General features: G+C 39.1%; 1 protein-coding gene across 4 annotated transcripts in view; it reads right to left on the bottom strand.

Moving 5' to 3' along the window:
* Positions 1-14,423, bottom strand: part of GRIA1 (glutamate ionotropic receptor AMPA type subunit 1) — a 249,813-nt gene extending 235,390 nt beyond the window's left edge. For all 4 annotated transcript variants that reach the window (XM_081321917.1, XM_081321916.1, XM_081321918.1 and 1 more), the window contains exons 1-2: positions 14,131-14,423; positions 12,105-12,242 (exon numbers count right to left, since the gene is read on the bottom strand). In XM_081321917.1, the coding sequence (XP_081178043.1) occupies positions 12,105-12,242; positions 14,131-14,212 (220 nt within the window). In that variant the 5' untranslated portion in view covers positions 14,213-14,423. The remainder of the gene's footprint in view (positions 1-12,104; positions 12,243-14,130) is intronic.
* Positions 14,424-15,233: the final 810 nt, after the last annotated feature.

Genomic DNA, 15,233 nt, shown 5'->3' with positions numbered 1-15,233 from the left:
ACTACACACCAAAACATTTCCTTTCAGGACAATAATGTTTATAACACAATAAACCTCTTACTACCACCATGGTTTAGAAGGCATTATTTTCTTCATGTTTATTATTTTTGAAGTTGATTGGTTAGATAGTCATTCTAAGCTTGTAAGCCGCCCTGAGTCTTCGGAGAAGGGCGGGATATAAATGGAATTAAAATAAAATAAATAAAATTCTTTGCATCACAAACATTTTATTTGCTCAAGTTGTGGTTAAATTTATTCATCCAGTTATATAGCCTAGCCCTGGAGTGTGCCATGTAGCAACCATTCATAACTGGCACTGACTGACTGAACTACTGTGTCATTGAGTTGAAGAATGCATCACTTAGAATGCAAGTGAAAAGGCGAGTCTCATTTAGCAATGGCATTCACATAAATGGAGAAACAATTTTAATTCTGTAAGTGAAAATTTAAGCAAAACTATTGCATCAGTATATGGGAAAGGGTCTTAACACAAAAAGGACAGCATTCCTTATTGCTCCCAACCCTTGTTCCTCCCCAGTTATTATGCTGTATTTTGCATGTATTTCATTCGGGGAGGGAGGGAGAGGGGATTGAGAGTTGATCAGCATCCAAAAAAGTGCTTTTTCCTTGCTGTGCTCCCTTCCCTCTATTGACCTTTTATTCATTTTTTTTTCTTTCTGATACCCCCTTTGTTATTCTTTCTTCCCTCCTCAGCAACTGGTTGCCAAGACATAAGACAGAATGATCTTGCAAGGACTGTGTTTCTTACCAAAATTAAATTGAACTTCCAGTACTTTCAAACTTATTGCCATGGTCAACTTTTAAAGATGATGGGTGGCCGAAGGACCAGTTTTCCCAGCCACGTTCTAAACTGATGATTGTTGGCAGGTTGCTAGAATTGGGTATGTGTAGTTTAAGGAAGAGAAGGGTGAGGGGTGACATGATAGCAGTGTTCCAATATCTCAGGGGCTGCCACAAAGAAGAGGGAGTCAAGCTATTCTCCAAAGCACCTGAAAGCAGGACAAGAAGCAACGGACGGAAACTAGTCAAGGAGAGAAGCAACCTAGAAGTAAGGAGAAACTTCCTGACAGTTAGAGCAACTAACCAGTGGAACAACCTGCCTCCAGAGGTGGTGAATGCTCCAACACTGGAGGTTTTTAAGAAGAGACTGGACAGCCATTTGCCTGAAATGGTATAAGGTTTCCTGCCTGAGCAGGGGGTTGGACTAGATGACCTCCAAGGTCCCTTCCAACTTTATTATTATTATTATTATTATTGTTGTTGTTGTTGTTGTTGTTGTTGTTGTTGTTGTTGTTGTTGTTATTATTATTATTATTATTATTATTATTATTATTATTATTATTATTATTATTATTATTTCTGAAATATGGTTGATGGCTGGTTCTCCTCCAAAAGGGGAAAACAAAGAAACTTCTCTAGGTGTCCTAAGATTATTAAAATAAACAAATAAATTGCCTTTGATTTCTTTGTTCTAAGCTTGATTCATGATTACTCCCTGGGCATGTGTATATGGTTTTCTTGGCCACAATACAGAACTGGATTGCCATGGCATTTTTTCTGAGAGGTGTTTATGTCTTCAAGTCTAACTTGAGTTCTAGGATTCCCTGTCATCTCCCATCCAGTGAGAAGTCCTGCTTAATTTTTCAGGTCCAGGTTAGTTAGATGTGAGGCCAACTGCTGAGGCTACACGAAACCTACAAGGGTGTAATAGAAATGTCCCAATCCCTAATAACCAGTCTCTTTATAAAGTTTGATATCCTTTTTGTTTGTTTGTCTGTTTTTTCAGTTCTTACCCAGAAAAGACAATGAAATACCAAAAGACTCAGAGCATGCCAAAAATCAGTTTCAACTCCATTTCTGTGCAATGTGTTCAGATCCTGACAAACATTTCCTGTTATTCCCTGCATCAGTCTCAATTAAAATGCCAAGACTTCAGTTATTAGCTGGACTGTCACCACCCATTTAAGGATCTCTGCCACTGGCCATATATTACTAACTAATGTTAGCATGTCTTCAGTCTGAGACACGTCTATTTATTCAGTCACCCAAAAAGAGGAACAAAAAATGCAGTCCAGGTAACCTGTATATATATTGCTTCCTCACTTTTCCCCTGACCATCATTTCTGCCAGGAAATCAATCTTTATTTGGATTAATTGGATTTATACCCCAGTTTCTTTTCTCCTGCAACCAATCTGGGTTATGGGGAACAGAACTGTTTTCAATGACTCAGGATAAAATGCATACTGGGGAAAATTAGGAAGAAAAAATATCTTGCCATTAAAAATGATTGTCAGTAATATTTTAAAGAGGAGGATGGAGAAAACTGAAGCAACAGAATCAGTGTGAGGAGGAATGACTGCTGCACTAAGCAAACAAAGGGAGGCTGCTATGGAGCACAAGGCTTTGTTTCTCCTTTTAACTGAGTGGTGCTTAGAAGATGCTGGAATACTATCATGGAAAACTATTTCAACTCATTTAACCTCCTCGGGCAATCTGATTCTTCAAGGTTCTCTTTTTCTGTCCTTAGTAGCATCTTGAGACGGCCACAACTATACCCAGATCCTGGTGTCAGAACAAAAGGCTGACTGGATAATTTGGGATCGAACTATTTTGAGAAATAGAGGAGGTAGAGGAAGAAGTGTCATATTCAAGCAGGAGGCCAGATTTTCTTTTACAATATGGGAAAGCTTATAGTTCTCATATCTGATGGATGGGCATTTCTAGCCTCACTTTAACTCTTTTAACAGGACATACCTTGGACCCTTGCAGACCTTTGGAGAAGTGCTTTATTTTGTTAATATTTTGATCAAAGCACTTATCCAAAGCAAAAGAGAGCCCGACTTCTCTTGAACGAAGTGCAGCACACTTGGTCCTTGGTTGTCTTCATGTACCTTGTCAACCGAGTGGAACATCTGAATGTTCCGCCTCCATTGTTCTTCAGAGAGCAATGTGACTTTGCTAAGTGGTTTGCCGTCCAGTTGTAAAGAAAAAAAAATCTGGTTGATGATGATAGACATATACTATAGTTGCCAGGGAAAATTAATTTTAGTGATATGTGTAGAATATTTTTTTTTTGCATCAATCCCTACTTTTCTATGTCAGAACCTCTTTGTTATAAAACCTTAGTAAGACTACACCTGGAATACTGCATCCAATTTTGGTCACCCCATTATAAAAAAGACGTTGAGACTTTGGAAAAAGTGCAGAGAAGAGCAACTATGATTAAAGGCCTGGAGACTAAAACATATGAAGAATGGTTGTAGGAACTGGGTATGGCCAGTACAGAGAAAAGGAAGAGTAGGGGTGACATGATAGCAGAATTTCAGTATTTGAGGGGCTGCCACAAAGAAGAGGGGATCAACTTATTTTCCAAAGCACCAGAAGGCAAGAAACAGTGGATGCAAACTAATCAAGGAGAGAAGCAACCTGGAAATAAGGAAAAACTTCCTAACAGTGAGAACAATTAACCAGTGGAACAGCTTGCCTCCAGAAGTTGTCAGTGCTTAATTACTGGAGGCTTGTCTGAAATGGTATATAGGGTCTCCTGCTTAGCAGGGTTGGACTAGAGATCCAAGGTCCCCTCCAGCTGTATTCTGATTGAAACATTGATTGTTCAAAAACCAGATCTGAAAGGAAAACCTCCCAAACTGCAGTGTGTCTTTTTTTTTCCTTCCTAAGAAAATGCGTCTCATGGCTGGATGTTTGGAAGGAAAGAACAGAGCCTTCTTCCAAGACAGATGGTAGAGCTTTCACACAGGATGCAGCACTTGTAGTACACCCTCGATTTAGAACCTAACAGAAAGTCCTTCTGTGGCTCACAGCACTGTCTAAAAACAGCTTTGCAAAAGTTTAAAAAGTTAGAAGTCTCTTTCAACTGAAGTTTGATACATCCATGTAGTTTTCTTGGCAGCAAGACAGGAGGTTTGTCGTTGCCTTCTTCTAGCATGTTTTTCAACTTCTCAGGCTAGCTTACAGCCCTGGCTTCCTATCCAAGTTCTGTCCTGTCCCAAGCCCGTCCCTTTCAAGCCTAGCAAACTCTGGTTAGTGCTGCCATCTGCTACTCTGCTGTTATTGCAGCAATAAAATTATTATCTAAATTGAGACATTAATACTGTAAACCCAAATAAACAGGTCCACGGTTGCAGTAGCGGATGAATTTCCCCACTTGTGAAGGATTGGCTTTGGGTGAACAGACCACTCGGAGGCTCCAACTGGTACAGAATGCAGCCGCGAGAGTTGTGTTGGGAGTTTCCCGACACTCCCATGTCACACCTCTGCTCCGCGAGCTGCATTGGCTACCAGTTGTCTTCCGGGTGAGATTCAAGGTGTTAGTAATGACCTACAAAGCCCTACATGACATGGGTCCAGAATACCTTGGGGAGCACCTGCGGCCGGCGTCAACTTCCCTCCGCCCAGTACGCTCCCACAGAGAGGGTCTCCTCAGGGTGCCACCGGTCAAAGAATGCCGACTGGTGGCCCCCAGGGGGAGGGCGTTCTCTGTGGGTGCACCGGATCTTTGGAACCATCTTCCGGTCGAGCTCCGGATGGCGCCCGATCTCCGCTCCTTCCGGCGCGATCTTAAAACCCATCTCTTTGAACAAGCTGGCCTGGCCTGATGGGATGGGGTTGGATTTTATAAATGGATTTTAACTGTTAATCTGTATTAATTTATTATGGGCACTGTTTAATTACTTTTTAATAATTTTTAATTTTTGTATCTTGTTTTTATGTATTGCCCTGTTCACCGCCCTGAGTCCTTCGGGAGAAGGGCGGTATAGAAATTAAATTAATAATAATAATAATAATAATAATAATAATAATAATAATAATAATAATAATAATAATAATAATAATAATAATTGTTCTGATTACAGTAGTGTCTATGCTGCTTAGACAACTGTGGCTGCAATCCTGCACACTCCAATCACCTCAAATTCAGTGGGTTTTAACAGCCTAACAGTATGTAACAATCCAATATTTGGAACATGCATCTCAGTTGCTTTTATGGCACTCCTGGGATAAACAAACGGAACACAGGAAATTTGCATAGTATCGTACGACTGAACTCAGGGAAGTTTAATTACAAAACTGCATTTTAATTGATTACCTGTGGAATAAATGACAACAGTGCCATTCGGAGAAATAGCGACCAATATACACTTTATCAACACAGCTTTTTTCATCCAACACATAATAATTATTTAATTGCAATACATTTAGATCAGCAATTGAAAATATTAATATGCATGCCGATTATTTCTTGCAGTTATGTGACAGCTTTGGAGCCCAAGCAAGGGGCTGATGTATTCTATGGAAAAAGTTCTCTGCCTAGTACCAAACTTAACCATTTCTCCTCCTCCTCTTCTCCAATTGCTTCTACTATTACTTTTACTAGTATTGATAGTGAAATGCCACAGAATACCACGTTTGAAAGTCACAATCACCAACTAAGCAAGCAACCAAACCAGTCTAGAACATAACAAATAAATGAAGCACAACCATTCAGCAACTAGACAACACCTCCCCACCCTAGACCAAATGTTGTACTAAATGTCAGTGATTAGCATATAGGTGGCCAAAAAACAAGTTTGGATCTATGAGTAAATTTCTAGATGGTTTTCAGTAGATCCAATCTGGCAATAGTTTAAAAGCTAGCACATCCTAACTTAGGTTGCTGGGGAAAAATAACGGAAAGAAAATGAGACTGGATTATTACATGAGGAATTAGTTGCATTCTTGGTTCTGATACTCATCACAAATTCCTGGGTTAAGCATGTATTTAGAAATAGCTTGTACCTTAATTCTCAATGTATATCCATTTACCTAAACCCATATGGTTCACAGATTGCTATGGCTGTATATTTATTTATTTTTAAGTAGATGCTAAAAGATTGAAATTGGTCCATCTTTGTCTTAATAACTGTTACCCAGTATGCAGTGAGGCTATTATAAGCACAAAGATGGAAGACTATGGAAACATCAAGAGACGAACGGATTGTAAAGATGTCTGAGCCTATAGAAATTGTTAAATTGACTTGTTTGATTAAAGAGGAAACTACAGCTGCTTTTATAAAAATCTAGAAACCCTTTATAGACTTTGTTGAAAATTGATAAACATGAACTATTGATTTCAGAATTGATTAAAAAGGTTTATGGAAGTAAGGAAACTATGATATTCAACATGAGAGGGTGAAGTTGTTAATTGCTATGTTTGTAACTGCTGCAAAAATCTCAAGTTGTTTCTTCAGATTTTTTAAATTTTTCTTGCTTTTTTGTGATTCTTCACTTTTAATTTTATTCTTTTAGGATCTTTTTCTACCTTTTTATATGTTTGTGTAGTTTTTTAAATCTTCATGAAATCTTTAATTTAAAAAAATTCCATTAAAAAAAATTAAGTGTAACTTGGTTCAAGCCATGATCCTCTAAAAATATTTTAATTGTACGTAATTATTTCTTAGGTTCATAGTTAGGTCAAAACAAAAGCAAAACTTGACTGTTGGATCTTCTAGTACCAAATGTCAGGAATGTCTGTGAAAGAAAGGAAATATCTTCCAGTTGTAATAAAGGGAGGGAGACCTCTTTCTGTACCCCTAAGGTATGCAACTGAACTACAGAATTGATTATTTTTTAAGATCTAACCCAGATCTGATTTACTATTTCTTGCATTTCAGGCAAGCAATCCAGCAAACATTTTCAGTGATAAAAGGAAGCAACTAAAGAGTCCAAAATATTACCCTGTTATGTGTCTTATAGTGCTCCAATTACAGGGCCCATCAAATACTGCTTCAGCATAATTGCTTGGTCATAAAACTGAATTAATTATCCTTTGCAACAGCAATATTATTATGATGACAATCAAACTCAGCTATCAGGTGAAATCACTAGATATTGGGTCCTTCAGGATACATGATACGAAGGGGAGCTTCATGAATGTGTCTATAATGAACATGCTCCTGCTGAATCTGCTACTTGCTGTTTTGCTTTAAAACATTAGACTATTGTTTTAATCTATTTCTTTAGTTTTCATCTCCTCAAAAAGTGATGGTTCAAATCAATGGTCTATCATGTTCTGAAAACTAAAATACAACAAGTTACAATATTACTTCTTGGTTTTAGAGTCTCTATAAAACTTTCTCCAAGTAGTTCTCTCTTATTTTTTTCTCCCCTTTAACTTCCAAAGAAACATTGGCAAAACTGTAGTGTAATGCTGAATAAATAATGAACTAACCAAATAAAAGAAACTGTTCAGGGAACAATAACAGAAATGTTTTCCCACATGCTTTTATAGTCTCCTAGAACACCTGCAGCTATAGGACATCACAAATGGTCAGAATTTTATAAGCATATTTCTGAAAAATTATTGTAGCTGCTCTGAAGAACTCAGTATATACATACAAAGAGTATTGGGGAGTACTTTTCATTCATTGCTAGTTATCTACAGTAATGACATAGAACATCATATTTTGTGAGAAGATCTAAACTACAGAGGTCCTAAAATATTAAAAAGCAGGAAAATGCTATGTCATAAATGTTACCTAGCCTGGTAACGAAACGTTCAGAAACCAACCCTCAAGCTCGGAGAACGAACCTTCACCCTATATAATGAATGCACAAAGATATTAAACATTGTTACATATTATTGTGAACGAATCCTACAGCATGTATAAAATTTACAGAACAAGTTCACGCGCAGGACTGCATCCATACTTAGAATGCAACATCGTGCCCAATGCAGAAAATTGGATCAATGTTGCTAGTAAGCCCAGGCTTCCCAAAGGAAATTCTAACAAAATGCTGCACTGTGGAGCAATGCCATTTTGAATCCCAATTATACTTTAGCATTTCTCTTCGTCCTCGTTGTTCATTAAGAACCAGCAAAGTCAGCCAACCTGTGTCACAATCAGGCCTTCTTGGACTGCTTGGAGAAAATACTCAGTTGAATCTTTTCCCCCATAAAGGCTAGTTCTAACAAGGCTGCTGATAGCTCTTATGCACAGATCCAGCTGGTTAAGTCTGATAATCAATAGGACAGCATTAGCAGAGTGAATGGCTAGATTTCATACCTCATGTGTAGCTTATAGACAAAATTAATGTTTGATACTCTTGCAACTTGCAAGCTAGTCCTAACCTATTTTGTTCCTACATTTTTGCTCAGTTCCATTTTTCATATAAGATGCTTTTCCCATGGTCCATTTCATTTATCATTTGGCACAGTGACTGCCATATCTTGTTTGTTTAGGCATCTTCTATGTAAAGACTGGCAAACTCTGCAATGTAATTTCCCATGCCGAGTTCCTAATATTTCTATACTTTAAAAAAATGGTACTCTCTCTCATCTATTTTCCTGTCAAATAAATCTTACGGTAACTTGGTTGTCTTTCTTTCTGTTCCTATTATACTGCTGGAAGTTATACTTTCGTGGGTTAAATAGGTAATATCTGAAAACACTAGCTATTTCAACCACAGAATAACATATGACTTGTAATCATCTTTTTTCAATATAAAAGAGAGATAAATGTTTGCAATCAATTATAATTGATGCCAGGCTCCTTTACTATGAAGCAGTAGTCAGTATTATTGCATAAATAGCTACAATTTATACACACTTACTGTTATTGCTTTATTTTACTAACAATGGTGGCATGGCAACTGTGCAATAATCTATCACTATTTCTGGTTCTGCCTACACACAATTGTTCTGCTGTATGTCATTTCCAATTCTGTTTGCTATTACTGAGTAATCCATGTTTGTTTGTTTATACAGAGAGGGGGGGGGAGAGAGAGAGAGATGCCAGTTTACCAGCAATGGTAAAAATTTTGCTGAATTTGATTGGAATATACCAAAATCTATCCACTTCTTTACGTTCTAAATATAGGGGAAAAATTTGACTGAAAGCTTCTTCCATCTAGCAAATGTATTCAGTGCTAAGATGATAGGAATGGTGATTAGTGTGTTTGTGATGCTGACACTTTTTTCCCTTGACAAAGTCCTCATCATTTATCACTACCTGTTAAGAAATACCTAACATGGTCCTCTCCAGTTTGGAATTAGTTTATTGTATTAGATGGTAGAGATCAACAAGAAATTAAGCAAATTAACCCATCGCTATAGGTCTAGAGGGTTTTCTCTATTTTTACTGTAATATTCCATGAAAAATAACTACACTCAGGCATAAAGCTCACACATTCAAATCCTTTCATTTGGCAAACTATAACTTAGCTCCATTGCACTTTGAAAACAGTAGAAAACTCTTTTTATTTTAGATTGTAAGCTATCATGACAATTTTAAATTCTCCAGTCCTTATTTACAGCTTTATGTGCTTTAGCAGCTAACATCCTGAAAGAGTTCATGATTCATGCAAGAGCAAATCTTTGTGTAAGATTGCAGCGTATTTCCTTTCAAAGGTTATCCTCCAAAATGGGTGATCTTAAGCCCACAACTGCAGCCCCAGGAAGGACTTTTTGGAAGCCAGAATCGAATAGACAGATGCATGTTTCCCTTATTCTATCTGAATCTCTTCTGCAAATGCTCAAGTCCTCCACAACCATTCTCCTAGACTTGTGAGCTTGGGAAATAATATAGTTTGGATTGCAGGAGAAAAGACAAATGGATAAAAGGTTAATACTTCTCTTCCCACACCACTATTCTGAGTGCCTTTTGTAAATGCTGGTAGGACAGTCCCATAAGCAATCTTAATAATCCACAAATATAGAATGCCAGTCTCATATTCACCCTTAAACTCAATTTCATTCCAATTTTTGATAGAAGAATCAAACACATTATGAATAGTCGAAAGCAGCATTATAAAAACATCTGGAGATAAATAATGTCCACAAGACCAACAACCAAAAAATAACAGCGACAGAAATACCAACAACTCTCGAATCAAGACACACAAAACATTTCCATGATAACAATGCTTGCTTTTACCAGCCACAGTCACATTCTGAAATGAAACATTTGTCCAAAGAAACTAGAGTTTCTATAAACACTGCCTAAAAGGAATTACGAGATTCCCTATTGTTGTCAATGCTTATAGGAAATGAATCTATAGGAGTATCATGCCAATGAAGACCTTGTCTGATACAGCTTTAAAGCTGAAATGGTAAAGCCCAAATGTAATCTTCATGTTTGTGAAAAGCAACAATTGCCTATAACCCAGAGAGAGCAAAATGATGGAAGCTTTTAATTTAAGAGGGAAAAATGAGATTCAGTGCAACACGTTGGTGTGGATTAACTTTCATGGGTCACCTAGGACAAAGTGTTCTACATAAAACTGAGCTCTAATATAAAGCTACTCGGAGTTATTGTTCCCTTAAGATCGAGAGAGAAGAAAATTGTTTGCTTACAGTTTACCACTGGGATACAATTTCAGTTCTCTACCGATAACCTAGCCACAATTAGGGACCTGAAACATTAAGCTGAATTTACTATTATATATGAATCCCAACCCCTACAACTGATTATATATTAATTCCAACCCCTACAACTGATAGCACATGTGAACTCAAACACAACAATATTAATTCAATCCAGAAATTCAATCCAGAAATTCAACAACCGAATAATAGTTGTCTCATTTAACTCCGAGACCCTTGTCTAATAATACATACAAATACATTGGTATTTAACTTCTTCAATCTTTTAGCAGCTATTCCATCAACATTGTCCCATTAAAATACATCTGGTTTTCGTGGCATTCATTTGACTCCCTTGATATGATAAATCACTTCCTTAATTTTCTTTATCCATTAAAATAATGTGTTAGAAATGAGTCTATCCAAGGTCAACAGTTCTGGTTCATTTCTCACCTTCATGTCACAGTCTTTTTTCTATTTTATTCTCTATTTTAAATATGATCTAAATCCACCACTTGGAAATAACAACACAGAAGAAGTTGCAAATATTTTTTTTCATCCACATAAGCAAACATTGTCCCATATTAACAAAAGAGTCATACAAAGACATCTAGAACCACTGAAAGATGGAAAGCTGGGGATTATTAATTCAGCAGTCTAAGCATCATAGAAAAAAGACCAAGGACATTTGATTTCTAGACCACTGAAAGGATCAACAGGTAAGCTCCAAAAGAAGATGAAAATGACCCTTTAAGTTAAAATTTGAATCTCTGATTCTTCATGCAACATAGAACAGAGAAATAATTCAAAGAATCCTTATAGTATCATATCAAATCTTTTTTCTGAGCAGAAAGATATTATTAAATTATTTAATAAATTAGATTTTTATCCAACTTTTATTACTTTGTAAGTAATTCACGGTGGTGAACATACCACAATCTAACAACCTTTAAACCCAAGTAGCAGAGATTTTAGATTTTAGATTGTCACCTTTGCAAAATACAGGAAAGCCAGTATAGGGTAGTGGTTAAAGTGCTGGCCTAAAAATCAGGAGACCATGAGTTCTAGTCCAGCCTTAGGCAAATTGATGACTTTGGGCCAGTCCTTCTTGTTGGGGGGGGGGGAAGGAGGAGGCAGTAGTATTTATATACGTTCACCACCTTGAATTACCTATAAAGTAATAAAGGAGGGATAAAAAAATCTAATAAATAAATAAAATCTAAATAACACTGGTTTCCATTTTACTGATACCATAAAAATCTCTTCCCTATACTGCTAAAAAAAAGCTTTAATAGTCCACTTGTAGTCTCAGAAATATTTAAACTGCTCAAGATCAAAGAATGTCTGCTTCAGTTCAGACCTATCATCAAACTTTTATTGGTGGAAGAGTGCTTTTATGTTCTTAGGCGACTGTTGGATATTTTTAAAATGTTGTATACCTATACATAATACTTATATAATTCCACTTTTTTGTCATTTTCACACATTTAGAAAATTACAAGTTAATAGATATAAGTTACATTGTAAGGGAGAACTGATGAAAATCAGTTGTAACAATAAAATAGCACAATTTTTGAAATTATTTTTTAAAAAGGGAAGGGAAAAAGCACCTATCATTAAAAAAAATCCTTGCTGGGAGGTTTTAATTTAAAGATAAGCAGACAGGTTAAGAAAGCAGTCAAGCAAGATCAAAAGGTTGGCCAATAACTAGCCTTTACTTACAGGTGTAGGTCATTTCAAAACTGTCACTAATATTCACAATATCAATCTGTGGAGCCAGCTTGGGGGGCTCTGTGAACTGAGATAATGCAAACATAAATGCTGCATGTTCCTGGGATTGTTGAGTAGGAAATAATCCCCCTAAGGCAAAAAGAAGGGGAAAAATAATAATAATAACAAAGGACATTAAGTCAGAAATTGAACTTTAAGTGACAAAGGTATTCTACAATTGCAGTGATTACACTTAATGGATATCAAAAGACAGTGGCCACAATTTCTCCAAACACTTTGACAAAAAGGAAGCCATATTAGTTTCTTGTAGCTAAAAAACAAACAATAAATAAAAATCATAGAATGGAGTTTCCAAAACCATTGGGAGGAGTTTTAATTAGGCATAACCAATCTACTTCTCATCAATGTTATTAAATGTTATTAAGTTCAGATCCAGCCTCAGGGAGTCTTAAAGATGAACGGTAGAATTTTGGTAGGAGCTTTTGGTACAATATTCCATTTTATCCGGATTATTACATAACCCCAAAGATACGAGATCCTCAATTAGGTTTATAAATGAAGATCGAAGCTGCAGAAAACCGGGAGTTAGCAATACTGTCTAAACGTTGAAACTGAGGCTTTTTGCAGCAAGGAATGGCCAACTCCCTCCCCCTCCACCAACCACGCTGAGCAGATGTTTCTTCAACAGGTTGTTGCTGAACTAAAAGAATAAACAAAGGACAAATCTTGCCATCATTCGAGCAACTCCTGTTTTTGGCCAGCGAGGGAGAAGGGCCCACCAATAAACCACGTTCTCCATGCGATGCCTTATATATAAGGGATGTTACTTGTCCTAAGGAAGTAACCGGAAGGACCACCCAAGCCCACGGTCTCCCGAGGCCTGCTGTTCATTGAATCCCTGCTCATAGGAACAAGAGATTCGAGCTGCAAGCAATTATTAAATGTCCCAATGGGTCCAAGCCATTACTCCCATTAGCACAAACGTTTCCGTTCGGGCAATTGGCTTCGGGAATGCACCGTTTCGTCATCTGTTGGACTCGAGTCCGTTAGATGGCCCAGCGGGACTGGCTGGCTCGAATAAAAACCAAACGGCCGAAAAACGGCGACCGGTAGCGGGAACTGCAGTGAAATTGAAGTCCGAAGCATCAAGTGTACCAAGTCCACCGGGAGTGGGGAGGGAGGGGGATACCACAGAGGCTGCTTGGGGAGGTTCAGCAGCGTGCAAGGAAAATAAATAAATAAACAATAAATAAATAAATAAATAAATAAATAAATAAATAAATAAATAAATAAAAATCGGATTGTGCGCCCGCACAATAAATAAATAGATCAATCAGAAGCCCACTTCGGCGTGGTTGCCAAGGAAGCCTGCTCATTTTTTAGCTTCACCTTTTGTTTCCTAGCCAGACGTGGAAGCAACGTGGGAGGCGCGATGGCCCCAGCCTGGGGAATAGAGGGAAAACTGCAATAAAAGCGCCGGGGCAGGTGCGAGGCAGAGAAACCAACACCGGCGCCGGATTGTGTCCGAGGGAGGGGACGGAGGGGCGAGATCCCGGGTGGACAGGCGAGGGAAAGCGACTGCAGGTCGCCGCAACAGCTTCCTGGCGACGTTGCCCCGCTTTTGTTTAGCAGCAACAACAAAGAGCAAAGACAAACTCGACGTCCGTCGGCGGTCGCCCCCCTCTACGGACCCCGAAAACCCTCCGCTTCCCCCGGAGCGGGTGAAGAGATTGCAAAGTGGTAGCACATGCAGGAGAGAATGAGTGAGAGAATAAAAAGAGGGGGTGCTTTTAGAAGCACTTAGAAGGCAGGTACCCTCTCCCCCACCAAAGTCCAGTATGGGAGGGGGTGTCTCCCACTCATCCTTGTGAACGCGGTTATAATCCACGCAGAGGCCCCTTCGCGAGCCAAGACTTAGGGTGGGTTATATCTCGCTCTCTCCCATTCTCGTACACGCAGCAACATCGATTCCCCGCGGGAAGATGCCACCAAGATGCCATCGTTTTTTCAGACTCACCGATCTGGATGTTGCTGGGGAAATTGACCCCCAACGCTGCCCCTAGGAAACTGGTGCAGAAGAAGGCAAAAATGTGCTGCATATTCCCTTTTGCATTGGCGAGAGAGAAGCCCAGGTCCAAGCATAGATTTTGGTATTTCCCCCCACCCCTTCTGGTTTCTTCCTTGCTTTCTTCTTCTTCTTCTTCTTCTTCTCCTCTCTCTTTTTTTCCTCTCTTTGGTTACCTCTTTTCCCTCCTATATTGCTGTGCCACTCTTTCTCTGGGAATCGAATGCTTCGGTTGCTCCCTTAACACCAACTGACAGCAGGTTTAACTGAGCTCTGAGAGAGAGAAATCCTTTCTTCATCCACAGTCCCCTTCCCCCCCTCCCTCCCTGCCTCCCTCCCTCCCGCAGAGGCATGCACACACAGCTACACTCTCTCTCACACGCAGAATACTCTTTTTTTTCCATCCAGCTCCTTTTCCTCCCCTTGTTCTGCCTCACCAGCAAAGAGACCAGAGTCTCCCCCGCGCGCCGTTTTTTTTTAAACAAAATATTTTTGCAGCCTGCTTACTTAGGATTCCTCCCCCCACCCCCTTCCAAGGGACAGTCTGGCAATCCATACACCCTCCGGTGCAAAGCAGAATCTTTGGAGAGATCCTGTAGAAACTATAAGACTCCCCCCTCACCCACCCACCCCCCATCTTCCAAACGCTGCTGGTCCCTAAGTGGCCAACTCCACCTGCACTTTGCTCCAGATGAAGGGGGAAGCAAGGCGATCTCTTGGGACTCCTAGTGTTACCCACCAAAGGCCCACTTGATTAAGACCAGGCGGGGTGGACAGGTGCACGACAGGCACAAATTGTTCTGAAAGGAATGAGGGGGTGGTGGGAGATTCATGGATCTGAGAAGTCACAAAGAGATGCTGAAGGAGAGAATGCAACCCCTTCCCTTCCCCTTCTCATTCCAGCTGAGTTTGGTCTCTTCTTCCTCTACCCCAAACTATCCTTTTCTCTCCACGTTTGGAGGTCTTCCACCCCTTCTTTATCTTTGTTTGTTTGGGACATGCTGGGGAGAAAGAAAAAAAAGTCCAGGCTCCCAGCCAATGGGAACACAAAGGCT

The sequence above is a fragment of the Vipera berus genome, assembly GCF_964194415.1.
Source record: "Vipera berus genome assembly, chromosome: 2".
Classification (NCBI taxonomy): domain Eukaryota; kingdom Metazoa; phylum Chordata; class Lepidosauria; order Squamata; family Viperidae; genus Vipera; species Vipera berus.
Note: the sequence above shows the minus strand (reverse complement) of the source record. Positions and strands in the feature narration are given on the sequence as shown.